Below are 27,279 nucleotides of genomic sequence, written 5' to 3'. Positions count from 1 at the left end.
ATCCCGTGATAAATGGATTCCAAATACCTCAAGTGTCCTGTCTTTGATGGGAAGAATTACGGGCTATGAAAAAACATGATGACTCACTATTTGAAAGGTCATGATTGGGAGTGCTGGAGGATTATCCAAAACGGACCAAACAAAATTTTAGTTGCATCCGCTGAAGGCACTACCTATGAGAAGAAGGAAGACGACTATGTCGAAGCCGACTATAAGAAAGCCGAGAAAAACTCTAAGGCAATAAGTCTACTACAAAACGGCATGACCTCTACAGAGTTCGATCTGTTCTCTTTGTGCTCAACGGCCAAAGAAATATGGGACAACCTTGAATTAGCTTATGAAGGTACTTCCATTGTTAGGAAGCACCGAATGGATTTGCTAATGCAAAAATATGAGCTTTTCATAATGGAGCCTAATGAGTCGTTGGATAGTGTGACACCCCTCGTTGAGGCAACTAAATATAACTAGTAAATCGTGGCGGAAACACGAGATTTTTAAAACTTTTAAGGCTTCTAGTGAAGTCCAACGCGAGGTATCACCAACACGATAGATAAGTTTAGATAGTTAAAGTTAAGTTTACAACACAAGTCTATTTATTGGGGAAAAGATATCCCACGAATGGACATGAGTCTAAAAGTAGGTGAGTCTATTAAAGTGATAGCTAAATAAGGTCCAAGGTAAGAACTCGCTAGCTCACACGGTCTTCCCCACTTAAGCTTCATCACCAACCTGTCATTCATAATAAATATGAAAGCCACAGTCAGTGGGGAGTAACTCAGGGTTCTCCCAGCCACAAAATGTCAAAATACAAGTAATTAGGAATTTAAATTAAACGAACAAGCATAAGAATAAATACTTACGGTGACAAGAGAATCATGATTAGTATACAAAATGCAATAAGAGTAGTTATGCATAAATGAGAGAGGAATAATTTGGTCAAACGGTCAAATATTGACTCGACTCAAACGTAAGACAATTTACAAAGTATAGACTCAAACAAGACAACCCTCTAGACTCCAACCTCTTGGTAGGACGACGATCATAATACGGTCCTAGTCTAAACCTGGATCCAGACTCTCGGGATGGGCGACACCCGATTCGACAAACGATACCAAATCGTATCCAAGACTCGAAACATGGCATGCACTCGTATCCAAAGGTCGAGTAACCTCTAATCGGAAACATGGCACGCACTCGTATCCAAAGGTCCGAAGAAAGGCGGAAGGATATCCTAATTCGGAAACATGGCACGCACTCGTACCAAAGGTCCAAAGAAGGAAAGATAACCCAATCCGGAAACATGGCTCACACTCATGACCAAAGGTCCGAAAGGGGTAAATAGGGAAAGTCAAGTCGTCACACAATGTAAGTCGTCACACTTGGGTCACAAATACGAGTGGAAAAGATTGCACAAACATAACGTAAACAATTCATGTGAAGCATGCATAAGTATAAAGGTATAAGAAACATCAAGTACTCCCATGATAAAAGAGTCTCAACACATCATACACAAGCATTAGAACCAAAGTTAAGATGCATACCCAACAAGAAACTCAAAACCCAATCTATAACAACAAGTTTAGTACTCGACTACACCAAGGGTCAACTTCAAACGGTCATAACTTGAGTTCTATACATAATAATGAGGTGAAACTAGTTGGAGGTGATAGCTTATCCTCTTACGGTTCTAACGGTAGGTCATAAGCCTCAAACAAACAAGTAACGAAGAAGTTATGGCCATTTTAAGAAAACTGGTCCAGGCTGAGTGCGCAGCTGCTGCCCGATGTGCGCGCCGCCGTGGTGCTGATTTGCAAGACACAACAAATTCACCTTCATCCCCAAATCATTTTTTTATCATGCCATTACAATCCTAATTCCACCATATATTACCCAAGCAACTTTATACAAGTATTAAGGGTGAAATCAAAGCATAAAAGAGGGATTAAAACACAAGGTTCGATTCAAATTCAAACAATTCCAAACTAACAACTTCATGACATAATTAAGCACAATTATTAAGCATGAATAAGACGGATTCTTTACTAATTCATCCATGTATACAAAAGAATAGAAACTTCTTCAACCCACCAAGAGAGATTCCACACAAAACTCAATCAACAACAAACAAGTAAAAACATGTAAAGAATCTAACTTTAACACATATGTGAACAAACTATAACATATATAAACACCCAAATTGACATAATGTCGAGTAACCCATCACCGTTACCTTTTTGCACTTCAATCTTCTATTGAGTCGTCAATGATGTAGCTATCCTCCTCCGGGTCGTCCAAATTCTCCCCTAAACACAAAAATAAAGAAATTAAGTCAAGAATCCAGATCCTTGTAAGATGATAATTTCGAAATAGAGGAAAAGATGACAACTTTCTTACTTAGAAAGAAGGGGAATGAGAAAAGGAAGAGAATGGCGCGAAAAGGAACAAGATTGGTGAAGAATTGAGTGAGATATGGTAATTTTAGGGTTGAGTGGAGATGGTTCAACAATGGTGGTGTGGTTGTTGGGAAATTTCAGAAATTAGGAGTGAGGAGGATGAAGTTGTGAGGGTTTAGTTGAAGTTTTGTGTAGAGAAAAGAGAAGGAAAAGGCCCATGAGTCATGATAAGCCCAATAACTCAAAATGAGTCGGTTTCCACTAGAATTTTCGTCTCAAGCCTACTATAACTCAAGACGGAGAATAATATTATTAGAATCTACACTATTATTATCGTTATACGACTATGACGATATTTTATAAAAATAAGCTTTAAATAATAATTATTTAATAAAAATTACTTAAAAGTTTATTTAAAATATAAGGAAAGGGCGGGGTGTTACAATCATCCCTCCTTTCAAAAAGTTTCGCCCTCGAAACTTGAAACGAAAAGGTATTACCTTAAGAAAACAAACTAGGGTATTTGACACGCATGAAAGCCTCCGGCTCCCAAGTCTCTTCTTCTACATCACCACACTTCCACAACACTTTCACCAAGGGTACCACTTTGCTCCTTAGCTTCTTCTCCTTCTTATCCAAGATACGAATCGGTCTCTCCTCGAAAGAAAGACTAGGCTCAAGCTCGGGAATTTCATTTTGCAACACATGACTAGGGTCGCTAATGTATTTCCTAAGTTGAGACACGTGGAAAACATCATGAACTTTACCCAAACTCGGGGGCAAATCCAATCTATAAGCCACGGCACCAATCCTTTTTATCACTTCATAAGGTCCAATGTACTTTGGACTCAACTTCCCTTTAACTCCGAACCTCTTTACTCCTTTCATCGGGGACACTTTCAAGAACACCTTATCTCCAACTTCAAACTCCAAGGGTCGACGGCGAACATCGGCATAAGATTTCTGTCGATCTTGGGCGGCTTTCATTCTTTCACGGATGAGCTTCACTTGATCAATCGTCTCGGCTAACTTGTCGGGTCCTAGGTCACGAACATCACTCGCTTGGTCCCAACAAATCGGACTACGGCATTTCCTTCCATAAAGGGCTTCATACGGGGCCATCTTGATAGAAGCGTGATAACTATTGTTGTAAGAAAATTCCACCAAAGGCAAGCTCTTCTCCCAACTAGAATGAAAATCAAGGGCACAAGCACGCAACAAGTCTTCTAGAGTTTGAATCGTCCTCTCGGATTGTCCATCGGTAGCGGCATGAAAAGCGGTACTCATCAACAACTTACTACCCATAGCATCTTGCAAAGCTTTCCAAAATCTCGAACAAAATCGCGGGTCACGATCCGACACGATCTCCTTAGGAACACCATGGTAACGAACGATTTCTTCAACATAAGCACTAGCAAGACGGTCTAAACTCCAAGTCTCTTTGATAGGAATGAACCTAGCACACTTGGTCAACCTATCTACCACCACCCATACGGCATCTTTTCCACCAACGGTCTTGGGCAAGGCCATCACAAAGTCCATGGAAATGGACTCCCACTTCCATAAATGAACATCCAACGGTTGTAGCAAACCACCGGGTCTCTTATGCTCAATCTTCACTTGTTGACAAGTAAGACATCTTCCAACATAGGACACAATGTCACTCTTCATGTTAGGCCACCAAAACTGAAGCTTCAAATCTTTATACATCTTGTCTCCTTCGGGGTGAATCGAATAAGGGGATAGATGAGCTTCATCTAGAACTCTCTTCCTCAAATCAACGGCATCGGGTACGTACATGCGTCCTCGGTAACGAAGGTAACCTCTAGCATCAATCTCACAATCCTTTGCCTTCCCTTCAAGAAGCTTGGCTTGAAAACTTTTAAAGGTAGCATCGTCCACAAGGCTATCAAGGATCTCACGGTGAAAAACGGGCTCGGCAACTATAGCACCAAGATAATCAAAGCCACTCTCCACAAGTTGCAAACTCAACTTACGAAACTCGGCACAAAGGTCGTCGGGGAGCACACGAATGGCACTCAAGGAATGAGTAGACTTCCTACTAAGGGCATCGGCAACCACATTTGCCTTCCCTTCATGATACAACAATTCTACGTCGTAATCATTCACCAATTCCAACCATCTTCGTTGTCTCATGTTCAAATCCTTTTGGGTGAAGATATACCTCAAACTCTTATGATCGGTGTAGATGCGGCAATGGACTCCAATGAGGTAGTGTCTCCACATCTTCAAACCATGAACAATGGCGGCTAATTCCAAATCATGAGTGGGATAGTTCACCTCATGAGCTCTCAATTGTCGTGAAGCATAGGCAACAACTCTCCTATTTTGCATGAGAACATAACCCAAGCCCATCTTAGAGGCGTCGCAAAACACATCAAAATCAACTCCATCCTCGGGCAAGGTCAACACGGGAGCGGTAGTCAACCTCTTCTTCAACTCTTGGAATGAACCTTCACAAGCTTCGGTCCACACAAACTTGGTCTCTTTCTTCAAAAGTTGAGTCATCGGTCTAGCAAGCTTGGAAAAATCTTTCACAAAGCGACGGTAATAACCCGCCAAACCCAAGAAACTACGGATCTCACCAACATCGGTTGGACTCTTCCACTCAATCACGGCTTCAATCTTCGAAGGGTCTACCATGACACCATCCTTAGATATAACATGGCCTAGAAAGGACACCTTAGACAACCAAAATTCACACTTGGAGAATTTGGCAAACCACTTTTGACGACGAAGGATCTCCAAAATGATACGAAGGTGATCGGCATGCTCTTCTTCGGACTTGGAGTAGATGAGGATATCGTCAATGAAGACCACAACACACTTGTCTAAGAACTCACTAAAGGTCCGGTTCATTTGGTCCATGAAGATAGAAGGGGCATTGGTTAAACCAAAGGGCATCACCTTAAACTCAAAGTGTCCATATCTCGTGCTAAAGGCGGTCTTAGGAATATCGGATTCACGAACGGGAATTTGATGATAACCGGATCTCAAATCAATCTTGGAAAAAGTAGAAGCACCTTTGAGTTGATCGAACAAATCTTCAATTCTTGGTAGAGGGTACTTGTTCTTGACGGTGACACGGTTAAGCTCACGGTAATCAATGCAAAGTCTCATGGATCCATCTTTCTTCTTCACAAAGAGAACGGGAGCACCCCAAGGTGAGGCACTAGGTCTAATGAATCCTTTCTCAATCATCTCATCAAGTTGCTTCCTCAACTCCTTCAACTCGGTTGGCGCCATACGGTACGGGGCTTTAGCAATCGGACCAGTTCCGGGTACAAGGTCGATAGAGAACTCAACATCACGCTCGGGAGGAATTCCGGGCAATTCTTCGGGAAAGACATCGGCGAACTCACAAACCACGGGCACTTCTTCAATATTTGGTGAGGGAGGGGAGGTAGAAGTCACCACACAAAGAAAGATTTGGTAACCTTTTCTCCTCATACTCATCAACTTCAAAGCGGAGATCAACTTCACACCTTCTTGGTAACGGACTCCTCTATAGGACACACGAGTGCCTAGCGGACTCTTGAGGCGAATCTTTTGGTCTCTACACTCGAATCTTGCATCATACTTTGACAACCAATCCATACCCAAAATTACATCGAATTCCTCAAGGGGAAAACGAAGTAGGTTAGCGGGGAATAAGGTCTCCGAAATAGAAATAGGAATGTCGGAGAAAGTGAGGGAGCAAGAGAACATTTCTCCGGAAGGTAAGGATATAGAAGTTTCCTCACTAGGAATGGGCTCAAGAGCTAGTTTTTCCGAGAACTTGGAAGATATAAAAGATAAAGATGCGCCGGTATCAAATAAAATGAGGCAAGGTTGATCAAAAATTGAGAACATACCCGTAATGATATCGGGATGAGCGGCGGCTTCGGCTCGACTCATGACAAAGATAGTTCCTCTTGGCCTAGCATTTGGAGTAGGAGCATCAGTCTTCTCGGGGCAATCGGCCATACGGTGTCCGGGCTTCTTACAATGAAAGCAAGTTAAGGGCTTGCCATAGCATCCAACTCCGGGGTGTGGGGCTTGTCTACAATGGTAGCACTTACGGTCTTTCCCAAGCCTATTAGTTTAGGTGTGAGCTTGTCCTCTTGGTTCTTGAACTCTTGGTTCTTGTACTCTTGGTTCTTGTCCTCCATGGTCTTGTATCCTTGGTACAAACCTCCTCTTGTTGGCATAGTTTGGAGTAGAAGGCACAAATGGTCTCTTGCCATGAAGGTTAGAACGGTAAGAATGAGAAGAGGAGTGGGGTTTGGATTCTTCTTCAATGGCCTTCAAAGAGCTTTCGGCCCAAATGGCATCATCATAAACTTCCACAAAGGTAGTTGAGCTTCTTCTCACCATGCTTTCCACCTTAGGATTCAACTTGTTCTTGTAGAAGTAGACACGATCCTCTTCATCTTTCACGAACTTGGAGGCATAATGAGCAAGTTCATTAAACTTGTCGGTGTAGGCTTGAATTGATAGCTTCCCTTGCTTGAAGTCCATGAACTCCTTCAATCTTTGTTGTTTGAGCTCCTTAGGGTAGAAGCGAGTCTCCACAAGTGACTTGAAGCGACTCCAATCAAAGTTGGGGTCTTGAGTAGCGGTAGGACCGGTCAAGGTCCACCACCTATCGGCTTCCTTCACAAGAAAGTGAGAGGCTAACCTCACCTTATCCTCCTCTCGGGCATCAAAGAGAGAGAAGTTCTTCTCCATATCACGAAACCACTCCGAGAGAGCAACGGGATCCACTTCACCACCATAGGTCCTAGCCTTGTTCCTTGCTAGTTGACTTGCAATCCAAGCATAGCTTCCTTGACGGTTAGCTTCATGTAGAGGGGGAGCGGGTTGAGCATTTTGTTGATTAGCAAGCACTTGAGTGAGGGCTTGCATGATAGCATTTTCCACATTGGTTGGTCGTACCATCTTTTTGCACAAGAGCAAACAAGTTAGAACCTATCACAAAACATACACAAAAAGGCTACCAACTTAGGTCCTTAATTCTACCCATCTCTCATTCATTATTCAAGGTCAAGTAAGAATTTTAAGTTGGGGTACACGTGTGCGCGTCGGGAGCAATATATGCTCTGATACCAACTGTGACACCCCTCGTTGAGGAAACTAAATATAACTAGTAAATCGTGGCGGAAACACGAGATTTTTAAAACTTTTAAGGCTTCTAGTGAAGTCCAACGCGAGGTATCACCAACACGATAGATAAGTTTAGATAGTTAAAGTTAAGTTTACAACACAAGTCTATTTATTGGGGAAAAGATATCCCACGAATGGACATGAGTCTAAAAGTAGGTGAGTCTATTAAAGTGATAGCTAAATAAGGTCCAAGGTAAGAACTCGCTAGCTGACACGGTCTTCCCCACTTAAGCTTCATCACCAACCTGTCATTCATAATAAATATGAAAGCCACGGTCAGGTGGGGAGTAACTCGGGTTCTCCCACCATAAAATGTCAAAATACAAGTAATTAGGAATTTAAATTAAACGAACAAGCATAAGAATAAATACTTACGGTGACAAGAGAATCATGATTAGTATACAAAATGCAATAAGAGTAGTTATGCATAAATGAGAGAGGAATAATTTGGTCAAACGGTCAAATATTGACTCGACTCAAACGTAAGACAATTTACAAAGTATAGACTCAAACAAGACAACCCTCTAGACTCCAACCTCTTGGTAGGACGACGATCATAATACGGTCCTAGTCTAAACCTGGATCCAGACTCTCGGGATGGGCGACACCCGATTCGACAAACGATACCAAATCGTATCCAAGACTCGAAACATGGCACGCACTCGTATCCAAAGGTCGAGTAACCTCTAATCGGAAACATGGCACGCACTCGTATCCAAAGGTCCGAAGAAAGGCGGAAGGATATCCTAATTCGGAAACATGGCACGCACTCGTACCAAAGGTCCAAAGAAGGAAAGATAACCCAATCCGGAAACATGGCTCACACTCGTGACCAATGGTCCGAAAGGGTAAATAGGGAAAGTCAAGTCGTCACACAATGTAAGTCGTCACACTTGGGTCACAAATACGAGTGGAAAAGATTGCACAAACATAACGTAAACAATTCATGTGAAGCATGCATAAGTATAAAGGTATAAGAAACATCAAGTACTCCCATGATAAAAGAGTCTCAACACATCATACACAAGCATTAGAACCAAAGTTAAGATGCATACCCAATAAGAAACTCAAAACCCAATCTATAACAACAAGTTTAGTACTCGACTACAACAAGGGTCAACTTCAAACGGTCATAACTTGAGTTCTATACATAATAATGAGGTGAAACCAGTTGGAGGTGATAGCTTATCCTCTTACGGTTCTAACGGTAGGTCATAAGCCTCAAACAAACAAGTAACGAAGAGGTTATGGCCATTTTAAGAAAACTGGTCCAAGCTGAGTGCGCAGCCTGCGCCGTGGTGCTGATTTGCACGACACAACAAATTCACCTTCATCCCCAAATCATTTTTTTATCATGCCATTACAATCCTAATTCCACCATATATTACCCAAGCAACTTTATACAAGTATTAAGGGTGAAATCAAAGCATAAAAGAGGGATTGAAACACAAGGTTCGATTCAAATTCAAACAATTCCAAACTAACAACTTCATGACATAATTAAGCACAATTATTAAGCATGAATAAGACGGATTCTTTACTAATTCATCCATGTATACAAAAGACTAGAAACTTCTTCAACCCACCAAGAGAGATTCCACACAAAACTCAATCAACAACAAACAAGTAAAAACATGTAAAGAATCTAACTTTAACACATATGTGAACAAACTATAACATATATAAACACCCAAATTGACATAATGTCGAGTAACTACCCATCACCGTTACCTTTTTGCACTTCAATCTTCTATTGAGTCGTCAATGATGTAGCTATCCTCCTCCGGGTCGTCCAAATTCTCCCCTAAACACAAAAATAAAGATATTAAGTCAAGAATCCACATCCTTGTAAGATGAGAATTTCGAAATAGAGGAAAAGATGACAACTTTCTTACTTAGAAAGAAGGGGAATGAGAAAAGGAAGAGAATGGCGCGAAAAGGAACAAGATTGGTGAAGAATTGAGTGAGATATGGTGATTTTAGGGTTGAGTGGAGATGGTTCAACAATGGTGGTGTGGTTGTTGGGAAATTTCAGAAATTAGGAGTGAGGAGGATGAAGTTGTGAGGGTTTAGTTGAAGTTTTGTGTAGAGAAAAGAGAAGGAAAAGGCCCATGAGTCATGATAAGCCCAATAACTCAAAATGAGTCGGTTTCCACTAGAATTTTCGTCTCAAGCCTACTATAACTCAAGACGGAGAATAATATTATTAGAATCTACACTATTATTATCGTTATACGACTATGACGATATTTTATAATAATAAGCTTTAAATAATAATTATTTAATAAAAATTACTTAAAAGTTTATTTAAAATATAAGGAAAGGGCGGGGTGTTACAATCATCCCTCCTTTCAAAAAGTTTCGCCCTCGAAACTTGAAACGAAAAGGTATTACCTTAAGAAAACAAACTAGGGTATTTGACACGCATGGAAGCCTCCGGCTCCCAAGTCTCTTCTTCTACATCACCACACTTCCACAACACTTTCACCAAGGGTACCACTTTGCTCCTTAGCTTCTTCTCCTTCTTATCCAAGATACGAATCGGTCTCTCCTCGAAAGAAAGACTAGGCTCAAGCTCGGGAATTTCATTTTGCAACACATGACTAGGGTCGCTAATGTATTTCCTAAGTTGAGACACGTGGAAAACATCATGAACTTTACCCAAACTCGGGGGCAAATCCAATCTATAAGCCACGGCACCAATCCTTTTTATCACTTCATAAGGTCCAATGTACTTTGGACTCAACTTCCCTTTAACTCCGAACCTCTTTACTCCTTTCATCGGGGACACTTTCAAGAACACCTTATCTCCAACTTCAAACTCCAAGGGTCGACGGCGAACATCGGCATAAGATTTCTGTCGATCTTGGGCGGCTTTCATTCTTTCACGGATGAGCTTCACTTGATCAATCGTCTCGGCTAACTTGTCGGGTCCTAGGTCACGAACATCACTCGCTTGGTCCCAACAAATCGGACTACGGCATTTCCTTCCATAAAGGGCTTCATACGGGGCCATCTTGATAGAAGCGTGATAACTATTGTTGTAAGAAAATTCCACCAAAGGCAAGCTCTTCTCCCAACTAGAATGAAAATCAAGGGCACAAGCACGCAACAAGTATTCTAGAGTTTGAATCGTCCTCTCGGATTGTCCATCGGCAGCGGCATGAAAAGCGGTACTCATCAACAACTTACTACCCATAGCATCTTGCAAAGCTTTCCAAAATCTCGAACAAAATCGCGGGTCACGATCCGACACGATCTCCTTAGGAACACCATGGTAACGAACGATTTCTTCAACATAAGCACTAGCAAGACGGTCTAAACTCCAAGTCTCTTTGATAGGAATGAACCTAGCACACTTGGTCAACCTATCTACCACCACCCATACGGCATCTTTTCCACCAACGGTCTTGGGCAAGGCCATCACAAAATCCATGGAAATGGACTCCCACTTCCATAAAGGAACATCCAACGGTTGTAGCAAACCACCGGGTCTCTTAAGCTCAATCTTCACTTGTTGACAAGTAAGACATCTTCCAACATAGGACACAATGTCACTCTTCATGTTAGGCCACCAATACTGAAGCTTCAAATCTTTATACATCTTGTCTCCTCCGGGGTGAATCGAATAAGGGGATAGATGAGCTTCATATTGAACTCTCTTCCTCAAATCAACGGCATCGGGTACGTACATGCGTCCTCGGTAACGAAGGTAACCTCTAGCATCAATCTCACAATCCTTTGCCTTCCCTTCAAGAAGCTTGGCTTGAAAACTTTTAAAGGTAGCATCGTCCACAAGGCTATCAAGGATCTCACGGTGAAGAACGGGCTCGGCAACTATAGCACCAAGATAATCAAAGCCACTCTCCACAAGTTGCAAACTCAACTTACGAAACTCGGCACAAAGGTCGTCGGGGAGCACACGAATGGCACTCAAGGAATGAGTAGACTTCCTACTAAGGGCATCGGCAACCACATTTGCCTTCCCTTCATGATACAACAATTCTACGTCGTAATCATTCACCAATTCCAACCATCTTCGTTGTCTCATGTTCAAATCCTTTTGGGTGAAGATATACCTCAAACTCTTATGATCGGTGTAGATGCGGCAATGGACTCCAATGAGGTAGTGTCTCCACATCTTCAAAGCATGAACAATGGCGGCTAATTCCAAATCATGAGTGGGATAGTTCACCTCATGAGCTCTCAATTGTCGTGAAGCATAGGCAACAACTCTCCTATTTTGCATGAGAACACAACCCAAGCCCATCTTAGAGGCGTCGCAAAACACATCAAAATCAACTCCATCCTCGGGCAAGGTCAACACGGGAGCGGTAGTCAACCTCTTCTTCAACTCTTGGAATACTCCTTCACAAGCTTCGGTCCACACAAACTTGGTCTCTTTCTTCAAAAGTTGAGTCATCGGTCTAGCAAGCTTGGAAAAATCTTTCACAAAGCGACGGTAATAACCCGCCAAACCCAAGAAACTACGGATCTCACCAACATCGGTTGGACTCTTCCACTCAATCACGGCTTCAATCTTCGAAGGGTCTACCATGACACCATCCTTAGATATAACATGGCCTATAAAGGACACCTTAGACAACCAAAATTCACACTTGGAGAATTTGGCAAACCACTTTTGACGACGAAGAATCTCCAAAATGATACGAAGGTGATCGACATGCTCTTCTTCGGACTTGGAGCAGATGAGGATATCGTCAATGAAGACCACAACACACTTGTCTAAGAACTCACTAAAGGTCCGGTTCATTTGGTCCATGAAGATAGAAGGGGCATTGGTTAAACCAAAGGGCATCACCTTAAACTCAAAGTGTCCATATCTCGTGCTAAAGGCGGTCTTAGGAATATCGGATTCACGAACGGGAATTTGATGATAACCGGATCTCAAATCAATCTTGGAAAAAGTAGAAGCACCTTTGAGTTGATCGAACAAATCTTCAATTCTTGTTAGAGGGTACTTGTTCTTGACGGTGACACGGTTAAGCTCACGGTAATCAATGCAAAGTCTCATGGATCCATCTTTCTTCTTCACAAAGAGAACGGGAGCACCCCAAGGTGAGGCACTAGGTCTAATGAATCCTTTCTCAATCATCTCATCAAGTTGCTTCCTCAACTCCTTCAACTCGGTTGGCGCCATACGGTACGGGGCTTTAGCAATCGGACCGGTTCCGGGTACAAGGTCGATAGAGAACTCAACATCACGCTCGGGAGGAATTCCGGGCAATTCTTCGGGAAAGACATCGGCGAACTCACAAACCACGGGCACTTCTTCAATCTTTGGTGAGGGAGGGGAGGTAGAAGTCACCACACAAAGAAAGATTTGGTAACCTTTCCTCCTCATACTCATCAACTTCAAAGCGGAGATCAACTTCACATCTTCTTGGGAACGGACTCCTCTATAGGACACACGAGTGCCTAGCGGACTCTTGAGGCGAATCTTTTGGTCTCTACACTCGAATCTTGCATCATACTTTGACAACCAATCCATACCCAAAATTACATCGAATTCCTCAAGGGGAAAACGAAGTAGGTTAGCGGGGAATAAGGTCTCCGAAATAGAAATAGGAATGTCGGAGAAAGTGAGGGAGCAAGAGAACATTTCTCCGGAAGGTAAGGATATAGAAGTTTCCTCACTAGGAATGGGCTCAAGAGCTAGTTTTTCCGAGAACTTGGAAGATATAAAAGATAAAGATGAGCCGGTATCAAATAAAATGAGGCAAGGTTGATCAAAAATTGAGAACATACCCGTAATGATATCGGGATGAGCGGCGGCTTCGGCTCGACTCATGACAAAGATAGTTCCTCTTGGCCTAGCATTTGGAGTAGGAGCATCAGTCTTCTCGGGGCAATCGGCCATACGGTGTCCGGGCTTCTTACAATGAAAGCAAGTTAAGGGCTTGCCATAGCATCCAACTCCGGGGTGTGGGGCTTGTCTACAATGGTAGCACTTACGGTCTTTCCCAAGCCTATTAGTTGAGGTGTGAGCTTGTCCTCTTGGTTCTTGAACTCTTGGTTCTTGTACTCTTGGTTCTTGTCCTCCATGGTCTTGTATCCTTGGTACAAACCTCCTCTTGTTGGCATAGTTTGGAGTAGAAGGCACAAATGGTCTCTTGCCATGAAGGTTAGAACGGTAAGAATGAGAAGAGGAGTGGGGTTTGGATTCTTCTTCAATGGCCTTCAAAGAGCTTTCGGCCCAAATGGCATCATCATAAACTTCCACAAAGGTAGTTGAGCTTCTTCTCACCATGCTTTCCACCTTAGGATTCAACTTGTTCTTGTAGAAGTAGACACGATCCTCTTCATCTTTCACGAACTTGGAGGCATAATGAGCAAGTTCATTAAACTTGTCGGTGTAGGCTTGAATTGATAGCTTCCCTTGCTTGAAGTCCATGAACTCCTTCAATCTTTGTTGTTTGAGCTCCTTAGGGTAGAAGCGAGTCTCCACAAGTGACTTGAAGCGACTCCAATCAAAGTTGGGGTCTTGAGTAGCGGTAGGACCGGTCAAGGTCCACCACCTATCGGCTTCCTTCACAAGAAAGTGAGAGGCTAACCTCACCTTGTCCTCCTCTCGGGCATCAAAGAGAGATAAGTTCTTCTCCATATCACGAAACCACTCCGAGAGAGCAACGGGATCCACTTCACCACCATAGGTCCTAGCCTTGTTCCTTGCTAGTTGACTTGCAATCCAAGCATAGCTTCCTTGACGGTTAGCTTCATGTAGAGGGGGAGCGGGTTGAGCATTTTGTTGATTAGCAAGCACTTGAGTGAGGGCTTGCATGATAGCACTTTCCACATTGGTTGGTCGTACCATCTTTTTGCACAAGAGCAAACAAGTTAGAACCTATCACAAAACATACACAAAAAGGCTACCAACTTAGGTCCTTAATTCTACCCATCTCTCATTCATTATTCAAGGTCAAGTAAGAATTTTAAGTTGGGGTACACGTGTGCGCGTCGGGAGCAATATATGCTCTGATACCAACTGTGACACCCCTCGTTGAGGAAACTAAATATAACTAGTAAATCGTGGCGGAAACACGAGATTTTTAAAACTTTTAAGGCTTCTAGTGAAGTCCAACGCGAGGTATCACCAACACGATAGATAAGTTTAGATAGTTAAAGTTAAGTTTACAACACAAGTCTATTTATTGGGGAAAAGATATCCCACGAATGGACATGAGTCTAAAAGTAGGAGAGTCTATTAAAGTGATAGCTAAATAAGGTTTAAGGTAAGAACTCGCTAGCTCACACGGTCTTCCCCACTTAAGCTTCATCACCAACCTGTCATTCATAATAAATATGAAAGCCACAGTCAGTGGGGAGTAACTCAGGGTTCTCCCAGCCACAAAATGTCAAAATACAAGTAATTAGGAATTTAAATTAAACGAACAAGCATAAGAATAAATACTTACGGTGACAAGAGAATCATGATTAGTATACAAAATGCAATAAGAGTAGTTATGCATAAATGAGAGAGGAATAATTTGGTCAAACGGTCAAATATTGACTCGACTCAAACGTAAGACAATTTACAAAGTATAGACTCAAACAAGACAACCCTCTAGACTCCAACCTCTTGGTAGGACGACGATCATAATACGGTCCTAGTCTAAACCTGGATCCAGACTCTCGGGATGGGCGACACCCGATTCGACAAAAGATACCAAATCGTATCCAAGACTCGAAACATGGCACGCACTCGTATCCAAAGGTCGAGTAACCTCTAATCGGAAACATGGCACGCACTCGTATCCAAAGGTCCGAAGAAAGGCGGAAGGATATCCTAATTCGGAAACATGGCACGCACTCGTACCAAAGGTCCAAAGAAGGAAAGATAACCCAATCCGGAAACATGGCTCACACTCGTGACCAAAGGTCCGAAAGGGGTAAATAGGGAAAGTCAAGTCGTCACACAATGTAAGTCGTCACACTTGGGTCACAAATACGAGTGGAAACGATTGCACAAACATAACGTAAACAATTCATGTGAAGCATGCATAAGTATAAAGGTATAAGAAACATCAAGTACTCCCATGATAAAAGAGTCTCAACACATCATACACAAGCATTAGAACCAAAGTTAAGATGCATACCCAACAAGAAACTCAAAACCCAATCTATAACAACAAGTTTAGTACTCGACTACAACAAGGGTCAACTTCAAACGGTCATAACTTGAGTTCTGTACATAATAATGAGGTGAAACCAGTTGGAGGTGATAGCTTATCCTCTTAAGGTTCTAACGGTAGGTCATAAGCCTCAAACAAACAAGTAACGAAGAAGTTATGGCCATTTTAAGAAAACTGGTCCAGGCTGAGTGCGCAGCCTGCGCCGTGGTGCTGATTTGCACGACACAACAAATTCACCTTCATCCCCAAATCATTTTTTTATCATGCCATTACAATCCTAATTCCACCATATATTACCCAAGCAACTTTATACAAGTATTAAGGGTGAAATCAAAGCATAAAAGAGGGATTAAAACACAAGGTTCGATTCAAATTCAAACAATTCCAAACTAACAACTTCATGACATAATTAAGCACAATTATTAAGCATGAATAAGACGGATTCTTTACTAATTCATCCATGTATACAAAAGACTAGAAACTTCTTCAACCCACCAAGAGAGATTCCACACAAAACTCAATCAACAACAAACAAGTAAAAACATGTAAAGAATCTAACTTTAACACATATCTGAACAAACTATAACATATATAAACACCCAAATTGACATAATGTCGAGTAACCCATCACCGTTACCTTTTTGCACTTCAATCTTCTATTGAGTCGTCAATGATGTAGCTATCCTCCTCCGGGTCGTCCAAATTCTCCCCTAAACACAAAAATAAAGATATTAAGTCAAGAATCCACATCCTTGTAAGATGAGAATTTCGAAATAGAGGAAAAGATGACAACTTTCTTACTTAGAAAGAAGGGGAATGAGAAAAGGAAGAGAATGGCGCGAAAAGGAACAAGATTGGTGAAGAATTGAGTGAGATATGGTGATTTTAGGGTTGAGTGGAGATGGTTCAACAATGGTGGTGTGGTTGTTGGGAAATTTCAGAAATTAGGAGTGAGGAGGATGAAGTTGTGAGGGTTTAGTTGAAGTTTTGTGTAGAGAAAAGAGAAGGAAAAGGCCCATGAGTCATGATAAGCCCAATAACTCAAAATGAGTCGGTTTCCACTAGAATTTTCGTCTCAAGCCTACTATAACTCAAGACGGAGAATAATATTATTAGAATCTACACTATTATTATCGTTATACGACTATGACGATATTTTATAAAAATAAGCTTTAAATAATAATTATTTAATAAAAATTACTTAAAAGTTTATTTAAAATATAAGGAAAGGGCGGGGTGTTACAGATAGTATGTCCGCAAGTTTTTCAAGCATTATAAACGAACTGAAAAACCTAGGACGGATGTTCAGTACCGAGGACATTGCAAGGACGGTTCTTAGGAGCCTAACTAAAAAGTGGCGTGCCAAAGTCACAACAATGGAGGAATCACGAGATCTTGAAAACCTATCCTACCAAGAACTCATTGGTGCTCTCATGGCCCATGAAATTACTCTTAATAAAGATGACGCTGAACCTAGTAGAAATAAGAGTATGGCTTTAAAAAGCGAGGATGTCAGCTCCGACATAGAGGATGAGACCGTATTGTTTGCTCGTCGTATTAAAAATAGGATCTTTCGAAACAAGCAAACAAAGTCTACTTCTAACAACAACAAGTCCTTTAACAAGAAAGCAACAGAATCAAAATCGTCATTTACTAACAGAGGTTGCTTCAAGTGTGGAGAATCTGATCACATGATTAAGGATTGTCCCACTTGGAAGAAAATTAAGGACAAGGCTCAAAGAGAAAAGACCAAGAGAGAATTCAAGCAAGTCATGTTGGCGTCATGTTGGGGAGATCTTGACACAGAAGATGATGAGGAGTCAGAAGATGAAGAAGTTGCCCATCTTTGCTTAAGTAGCGTCAGTCTTGACCTATTTTATGACAATGATAATGATAGCTTGGACTCTCGCTCAGATTATTGCTTTCTAGGAGAATCAGATTAAGATGACGATGATGAGGTAAGTTATCTTGAACTTAAGAAAGGAGTTAAGAAACTATCTAGAAATGCCTTGATTGAATACTTCGAACATTTCCTTGATAAATGTCATGAACAGGATATGGAACTAAAGGATCTGAAAGAACAGATTCTTGATATTGCTGAAGAGAATCAAATTCTAAAGGCAAAGGCTAAAAAGCTGAAATCTAAAGTTACAGCTAATGTTGCTACAACGTTAGAAACAGTAAACGCTGAGAAAAAGGATCTCGAGTCTAAAGTTATAGCTAATGAAGCTATAACCTCCGATATAAAACTCAACGTTAAGCATCTACAAGCCAAAGTTATAGCTAATGAAGCTATAACTTTAGAACTTAGAAAAGGCAAAGAACTTTTAGAGACTAAGGTCACATCTAATGAAGCAGTGAACTTAGACCAAAAGAAAGAGATAGATTCCCTCACAAAACAAATAAAGGAATCTAAAACCGACATAATCAATGTTAAGAAACAACATTCAGACGTTGTACTCATTCTTAAGAAAAGATTCCAGGACTTTCGTGATAATTTTAAGAAGGATAATGATGTAGATCACACGAAATGTCATGAAGAAATCAAAACCCTAAAAGACTTACTCTTACATGCTAGGAAAGTCCATGATAAGTGGGAAGGTAGCACAAAAGTCCTAAACTTCCTAACCGAACAATCTGATAATAATATAAAGATGGGGTTAGGACATGAGTGCTACAGCCCTGGAGATCACTCTAAATGCAAATCAACACCTTCGGATTTTGATTTCAGAAAAAGGAAATTTGCCGATCTTCCTGAATATTTGATTTGCAATTACTGCGGTCATACGGGTCACATCCAAAACAATTGTGTCAAAAAGGCTCATGATATACGGAAAAATACCATGTTAAAATGGCTGACACAACTGTCGAGGATAATGAGTCCCCTATAGATGAACCGAACGAAGAAAGAAACAATAACTTCCGTTGGTTCTACAACATGGCCTTTAACTATACAAAGAAACCTAGCACTTCACAAACTCCTTGTCGACCTAAACCAAGCAAACCTATTCACAAGGAAAACAGTCATGGTAGACCTAGAGAAATTCCAAAACCTAAAGAAACCCCTAGACCAAGAGAAAACCCTAAAACCTACAACTCCTCCTAAACAAAATTACCCAGGTTTAGAAAAACAACCATTAGACAAGTTTGGGTACGAAAGGGTTTGGTATATAGAGTAACTAATCATAAGGGACCCAACCTAGCTTGGGTACCTAAAAACTGTATCTAATCCTTTCTACAAGTAATGGTGAAAGAAAACAATCAATGGTATCTTGACAGTGGATGCTCAAGACACATGACTGGAGATAAAAATTTGTTTCTTTCACTCAAACCTTCCAACGGAAGAAAAGTGACGTTCGGAGACAATAAAAAGGGAAAAGTGATTGGCGTTGCCAAAATTGGAATTTCTAAGTCACACGCAATCAGTGATGTCTATCTAGTGGATGGTCTCAAGCACAATTTGCTAAGCATATCTCAACTATGCGACAAAGGTAACAAAGTTGTTTTTCATACTGATAGTTGTCGCATTATAATTGAAGGAACAAGCAATGTTATTCTTGAAGGCCATAGGAAAAGGAACGTATATATGGTAGATCTAAATGCTGTGCCTACTAACTCTTTTACATGCATGAAAGTTACACTGATGATCCCTATTTATGGCACAAACGCTTCGGCCACATTAGCTCACTAACATTGAACAAACTCAAGAAGTGGGACTTGGTTGAAGGGCTACCTAAGGTCAAGTTCGAGCAAGAAAAGATGTGTGACACGTGTGCTAGGTGCAAACAAGTCAGATCATCTTTCAAACCGAAAAGAGTAGTAAGCATAAATCAAGCTTTGGAACTAGTACACATGGATTTATGTGGTCCTATGAATGTATGAAGTCGAGGAGGACCCAGGTATGTCTTTGTCCTCGTGGATGACTACTCAAGGTATGTATGGCCTATCTTTCTTCATTCAAAAGATGAGACTTTTGATGAATTTGATTGTCTTATGAAACTTGTTCAAAATAAATATAAGACTAATCTTGTATCTATTCGTACGGATCATGGCACTGAATTTGATAATCAAGCTTTTATAGAATATTGTAGAGTTAATGGTGTATGGCATAGATTTTCTGCACCAAGAACTCCTCAACAAAACGGTGTCGTTAAACGTATGAATAGAACACTGGAAGATATGGCTCGTACAATGATTTTGCGTAGTGGTCTACCTCGTAACATTTGGGCTGAAGCCATTAGTACTTCTTGTTATATCCATAATCGTGCTATGATAAGACCTATCCTTAAGAAAACCCCTTATGAACTTTTAAGAGGTCGTAAACCTAACATCTCCCACCTTCGTTGTTTTGGGAGTAAGTGTTTTGTTCACAATAATGGTAAAAATAGGTTAAGCAAATTCGACCCTAGGAGTGATGAGGCGATTTTCATAGGATACTCGGATCATAGCAAGGCTTACAAAATCTTTAACATGAGAACTCTCTGTGTTGAAGAAAGTGTTCACATTATTTTTGATGAAGATAACGTGTTTGATAAGCCCTTACAGGATGAGGAAGAAGACTTGGACGAACCTGACTTTCGTCTTTCTAGAGACGATCCCCCGGAATTAGAATTGGAGGACAATGAGATTGAAGGAACAAGTGATGAACTTGATCGTTCCTCAAAAGATAAAAAGGAGAAAACCAAAGTTATAGTTGATGATACTATAACATTGACTCAAAATAAGAACTCCCAACCTAATGTTATAGGTGATGTTACTATAACATTGAATCCAAATCAAGGTACAGAGTCCGAAGTTATAAATGGCTCTACTACAACATGTGGATTGAATTCAGGGGGGACTTCCTCCAATTCTGAGCCAAATGAAGTTGGGTCAAGTTCAAATAACGATGAAGAGCCAAGTATCTCTACCAAATGGAAATACAAGAGCTCACACTCTATAGACAATATTCTTGGAAATATTAAGAAGGGTGTTCAAACAAGACGATCCTTAAATAACTTCTGCTCTTTCTACTCATTCCTATCCATGATCGAACCAACAAATATCAATGAAGCTCTTGCTGAATCAGATTGGATTATAGCCATGCAAGAAGAACTTCAACAGTTCGAACGAAATAAGGTTTGGCACTTAGTTCCTAGACCTAAGGATCGATCTGTCATTGGAACGAGATGGGTTTTTGGAACAAACTAGATGATGCTGGAGTATCATTAGAAACAAAGCAAGATTGGTGGTCCAAGGTTATAATCAACAAGAAGAATAGATTATGACGAGACTTTCGCACCTGTTGCTCGTCTTGAAGCTATTAGACTTCTGATAGCGTTCGCAGCTCATAAAGGAATGAAGCTCTTCCAAATGGATGTCAAGACAGCATTTCTAAATGGATATCTACAGGAAGAAGCCTTCGTAGAACAACCCCCTGGATTTAAAAATAACAAATTTGAAGACCATGTCTTTAAATTAGACAAAGCCGTATATGGATTAAAGCAAGCACCAAGGGTATGGTATGATACATTATCAAAGTTTCTACTTGACAGTGGATTCAATAGAGGATCTGTTGATAAAACCTTATTTCTAAAATCCGAGGGTTCTGACCTTTTAGTTGTCCAAATCTACGTTGATGATATTATCTTTGGATCGACCAACTGTGGCATGTGCAAATATTTTTCAGAGTTGATGACTTCCGAATTGGAGATGAGTATGATGGGAGAATTGAAATTCTTCCTAGGTCTACAAATTCAACAAACTGAGGATGGCATCAAGATTCATCAACAGAAATACATTAAGGAGTTAATTAGAAAGTTCGGAATAGAAAATTCCCATGCCATGTCTACTCCAATGGTAGCAGACAAGAAATTAACTTTATATGAAGACGGTAAGTCAGTTGATGAAACAACATACCGAGGTATGATTGGGTCATTGTTATATTTGACTGCAAGTAGACCAGATATCATGTTTAGCGTATGCGTTTATGCGAGATATCAATCATCACCCAAAGAATCGCATATGACGGCCGTAAAAAGGATTTTACGATATCTTATCGGCACGGCTAAACTTTATTTATGGTATCCAATGAAATGCAATTTCAACCTTGTCGGATATTCAGATGCGGATTACGCAGGATGTTCTCTAGACAGGAAAAGTACGTCAAGCGTTGCCACGTTCGTTGGACCTGGCATTATTACGTCGGCTTCAAAGAAGCAGAATTCAGTTGCCCTTTCAACAGCAGAAGTTGAATATATTGCAGCAGGACTGGTATGTACACAACTATTATGGCTTAAGCAACAGTTATGTGATTATGGTTTTAATGTAGGTTGTATTCCTATTTTATGCGATAATACGAGTGCTATTATTATTTCTAAAAACCGCGCGGAGCACTCGCGTACCAAGCACATTGAAATTAGACACCATTTTATACGTGACCATGTTGAAAAAGGGAATATAAAACTCGAATTTTGTAGTACTGAAAAACACTGGGCAGACATTTTGACAAAGCCTTTAGCTAGAGAACGTTTTGAGACTTTACGGTTGGAAATTGGTTTAATCAGTGGCAACTAAACTGGTCATAAATATTTTATTTCCTGTATGAATGACTAGATTTGACGAGATTGTATGACTGTGTTCGTATTTTCCGTTGCAAGTACATTCTTATATAGTATTTTATTATTTTATGAGAATATTCCGTTTGCTAGTCTATTATATTTTGTGTTGTATCCAAACCATAACTCTTGTTTATCACATATACATTCTAAGGTTTAGAGCTTCATAAACCAATGACATTCATGATTGGTTTCATTTAGGATGTGAGTAGTACTCCTTACATGGCATGTAACATCAAATTGCATAAGCATGAAATTTGTCTCTTATTACCTGTATACACTGGGGTTTGTGGCGGTGACACATGTGGAGAAGCGACCATTCCTTTACGTTTTACCTACTACCCTCACATTAGCCAAATTTGCCTTGTTTTGACCTATTTATTCTACTACATTCCATTTGGCCTACCCTTGTCAAACTAGTCTTGTTGGTAATTTTGGAAGTCTTGTTGTGGTCAATTTTGTTGCTTTTGTGATGGATATTGGAAGGAAGAAGAAAAAGATGGAATGAAACAAAAAAAAAACAGAGAAAAATACACAAAAAAAAAAAGAGAAAAATGATACTATAAAAGATGAAAAGGCAAAAATCTCTTATTACTCCTATTCTAATTCATTTCCATATTACTTGAGGAGAATTACTTGGTTATGTAAGTGAGTTTGTGCCATATTTGGCACGGTGCATCATCTGTTATGTTGGGTTGGAAAGTGGAATATGGTTACTTTTGGTTGTGATCGGTGCTAGCTTGGCTTTTACCTCCACATATCCAAATTATTTTGCCCCTTCTTACCCAATTACCTCACCTCACATTACTTTGTAAGTCCTCGGCATGTGTTTTGGACCTCGATTGGTTGGAGTGTATATGTACGGTAGCTAGAGATGTCTATCACGTTAGATTGCATGCATGCTTTTGTAGGTCGTAGTTAGGTGAGTGACTACTTTCCTTCTCTCCTACAAAATCTGTACTCAACTTGGTTTGTATTACACACTTTATATGTAGGACTTGATTATGTTGAAATCGTTCTTATGCTATAATATATGCTTTGGTTAATATATATTTCTTGCCTCGGTTGATATCATTCTAGTCGTTTTATGTCTGTTCTCGTCTTTTCGATGATGTCAAGAGGGGGAAGAAATGACCATGTTTTAGTATTTGCCTAAGTTTGCTCCTTGTCAAGACCGATTGTCTCTTACAGTCCTTAAAGCTTTGGTATTGAATATAATTGTTTGATCTTGCGTTGATCTTTATCTATAAAGATGACGGTATTATATTGAGGGGGAACTACATACTTAGTCATAATTTTAGGAGACTTGCCATCATAAAAAAGCGGGAATTTGTTGAACCATATAGAATATTGTTGGAATATGTGTCCTCCGACAATAATGCGATCACAACTGTCGATCATGATGATCACATGTTTAAATCTCGTTTTTAAGAATACATGTGTGATGTAATATTTTACAGTCAACTGTTCCACACATATCGGTAATGATTGGCTGACTAGAGTTTGACATTACGGTCGTGCGACGGTGGTGATCAGTTGATCCCCTTAGGTCATACCTATAGGGAAATACTCTTAATTGATTATTTAATTAATCGTATGCCGATACGAGTTAATTAAATTGCTTAAAATTGACGGATGATTTTGTGAGTAAAGTTAACGTATCTTATTGTAATTTGATTAAATGAGACACGGTCTAAGTAATCGAATTGTTTTATTACTTAGATGAAATTATTGTTTACGAAAACAATTGAAACGGAATGAATAAATTATTATAAATACAGAATGTTGTAGTTTATAATTCGGAAACACTTTTGGTACAAGTAATTATGAATTACTATGCTAATTTTTATAAGTGACATATTTTATTAATATGTTGATTTTTTAACTTTTAAAAATACATTTTATATATAAGATGTCATGTAATGTGTCACATGTGACATATTGACAAAATCACAAATAAAATGGACTCATCCATTTTATGTGTGTGTACCGAAATTGAGGGAGTTTTAGGATAAAAATTGTGCTGATTATTTTTAAGTGGAAAACACAATAATTACCTATAGTCTTAGCCTTGCATGCCTATCTTTTCTTCGGTAGAAAAACTAGCCCATGCATTGGACACACCTCTCCCTCCAACCGGTTTTACCAAGGGAATTGTGTGTATTTCCTCTACAATTTTTCATTCACAATTATCATATTTTTCTAGTGTAAGAAAATATTATACTCTCTACAATTTGTGAAAATTCTAGAGAAATAAATTCACATAATCACTCCCTTTTGAACCGATTTTTCAAGAGAACAAAATTAATTTTTGTGTCATATTTTAAGTAAGACTAATATTGTTACTAGATCTAAATAATATTGGTTATTAAGAGATTTCTTTGGGTATATGCTTTTGGGAGAGATTCTAGACTTGAATCTTGTTCATCCATTGTTGGAAAGCTCAAGAACTAACAAGAAGGAGATCTTGTTGGTGCCCATAAAACAGAAATCACATAGTAAGGAAAACGATTTCTTTATTACTTCTATTCATGTTTGCATGCATAAGATCAACAATTTATTTTATGACTAAATAGATTATCACATATTTGAATATGTTAATTAATGAGATTAATAATTCTCCAACAAGCGGTATCAAGAGCCTTAGGTTGTTTGCATGCAAATCGGTTATTGTTTTTCCGAGTTATACGATTAACAAATAAAACTTGTAAATTTGTGTTTATTATGATATATCACGAAATCAATTATGCATGTTAAATTTTCTGGTCCTAAAATGTATTTAGGATATTTTGGTTAATTTATGGATTTTTATTGTTCATTTTATATAATAATGGCATTAAAATGTGATTTTATGATAAAAATGTCATTTTTGGACTAAAAATAGCTAAACTTCGTTTTTTCCAGTAGTTTTTGGTTATGTTTTCACATATATTATCTTGTGATGACCTGTATTTTTTCATAATTTTATGAGTTCTTATACTCGAAATATGGATTGACATATATGTTTAATCCCTTAATTTGAATATTAAGTTTATGCCTTTCCAGCCTAATGACTGTAATAAACTTATATCGTCAAGTGATGGGTCTGCCAACGTAGAGCATTCTGGTTAGGTAAGTTGAGAAGGTGGATAACAATCCACACATGTAGGTTGGTTGTCTTAACAAAGTTTTTCAAAACAATTTTGAACTTTGAGACATGTAGTTAAAATTCATATGATGATTATTTAACAAACTGAGAGTTGTATATGAGATGCAATTAACATAGAGGCATTTACCTTAATCCTTATAATTTGGGCGATGAGCCAAAGCTCACTTAAGTTATAGGTATTTGGGGTCTTGGAATATTGTATGTGTATGAGGGTTACATGTAAAATTTTTATTATCTTAAAATTGTTTAGGATTCATTTGTCGCATATTTTAACATGTTACTTACACTTGCATATTCATATTGTTGTAGATAATGTCTCATACCACCAATTCATTTTCTCTCCGTTCCCTCCTTGAGAAGGAAAAGTTGAATGGTTCAAACTTCTTAGAATGGTATCGCAATTTAAGAATTGTTCTCAAGCAGGAGAAAAAGGTATATGTCCTTGAGAAGGAATTACCTAAGAAACCAGATAGTAATGCCCATACCACCGCCAGGAACGCGTGGAAAGAGCATTCTGATGCTAATACTGATGTTTGTTGTCTGATTCTTGCCACCATGAACACTGAGCTTCAGAAGCAATATGAGAACGTGGAGTCGGCATATGAGATTGTTGAAAACCTGAAAGCTATGTCTCAGGAGCAAGCTAGAACTGAAAGGTATAATAATGTTAAGGCAATCTTTGACTGTAAGATGGGAAAGGATGATCCTGTTAGTCCACATGTCATAAAAATGATAGGTTATTTTGATAACCTTGAAATACTTGATGCTGGAATAAGCCAACTGTTGGCTACGGATAATGTGCTTCAGTCCTTGAATCCAAGTTATAATGATTTTATTTTAAATTATAATATGCATAACTTGGACAAATCTCTGAAAGAATTGCATGGGATGCTTAAGACAGCTAAGCCTAGTATTAAGAAAGCTCCTACCTCTAATGTTCTAATGATACAGAAGGGAAAGGGCTTCAAAAAGCAAGGTTCAGATAAGGGTAAGGGTAAGAGTAAGGCAAATATCGCCAAACTCAAACCTAAGCCCAAGTCCGTAAAGGGTAAGCCTTCTGAAGATGTCTATCATTATTGTAATGAAAAGGGACATTGGAAGAGGAACTGCAAAAAGTACTTGGAAGATGTGAAGAATGGAAATGTTGCTTCAACTTCAGGTATTCATGTTATAGAAGTAAATGTTACTACTTGTTGTTCTACTTCTTGGCTATTAGATACCAATTGTGGTTCTCACATTTGTTGTAATGTGCAAGAACTAAAAGGGAGTAGATCATTGGCGAAAGGTGAAGTGGACCTACATGTGGGCAATGGAGCAAGAGTTGTTGTTGTAGCTGTAGGAACATTTCATTTATCGTTGCCTTCTGGCTTAGTTTTAGAACAAGATAATTGTTATCGTGTACCTGCCATTAGCAGGAATATTATTTCTGTTTCGTGTTTGGACATGAATGGTTTTGATATTCGAATAAAAGACAAATGTTGTTCTATTATGCGTAATGGTATTTTATATGGTCAAGCTCATATTGTTGATGGACTATATGTTCTAAATTTAACTAAGGAGGTCTATAAGATTAATGCCAAAAGATTAAAAGTAATGATTTTAATCCTACTTATCTCTAGCACTGTCGTTTGGGTCATATAAATGAGAAACGTGTGCAAAAGCTTTATAAAGATGGACTTTTGGATTCATTTGATTTTGAATCATTTGAGAGATGTGAGTCTTGTTTGTTTGGCAAAATGACAAAAACGCCTTTTAATGGTTACAGTGAGAGGGCGGCTGATTTATTAGGCCTTATACATTCTTATGTTTATGGCCCAATGAGT

The 27,279-nt window shown here is 39.4% G+C and overlaps 1 protein-coding gene and 1 long non-coding RNA gene across 2 annotated transcripts; both read right to left on the bottom strand.

Moving 5' to 3' along the window:
• Positions 1 to 9,954: 9,954 nt before the first annotated feature.
• On the bottom strand, positions 9,955 to 10,461 carry LOC141651723 (uncharacterized). Its single transcript, XM_074459424.1, has one exon. It carries the CDS (start codon positions 10,438 to 10,440, stop codon positions 9,955 to 9,957), a length of 486 nt encoding a protein of 161 aa, XP_074315525.1. The 5' UTR covers positions 10,441 to 10,461.
• A 4,351-nt stretch (positions 10,462 to 14,812) lies between these two features.
• On the bottom strand, positions 14,813 to 16,657 carry LOC141652326 (uncharacterized). The gene is made up of 3 exons (XR_012547145.1): positions 16,514 to 16,657; positions 16,350 to 16,422; positions 14,813 to 14,864 (listed from the first exon to the last, which is right to left on the bottom strand). It is a non-coding gene; the product is annotated as an uncharacterized LOC141652326 (long non-coding RNA).
• Positions 16,658 to 27,279: the final 10,622 nt, after the last annotated feature.

This window comes from Silene latifolia, chromosome 4 (genome assembly GCF_048544455.1).
Source record: "Silene latifolia isolate original U9 population chromosome 4, ASM4854445v1, whole genome shotgun sequence".
Taxonomy (NCBI): domain Eukaryota; kingdom Viridiplantae; phylum Streptophyta; class Magnoliopsida; order Caryophyllales; family Caryophyllaceae; genus Silene; species Silene latifolia.
The sequence above is the reverse complement of the archived record's forward strand: the minus strand, read 5'-3'. Positions and strand labels throughout refer to the sequence as shown.

Coding starts and splice junctions, on each gene's coding strand:
- LOC141651723 (XM_074459424.1), bottom strand. CDS start 10,440: ATGAAAGCCGCCCAAGATCGACAGAAATCTTATGCCGATGTTCGCCGT.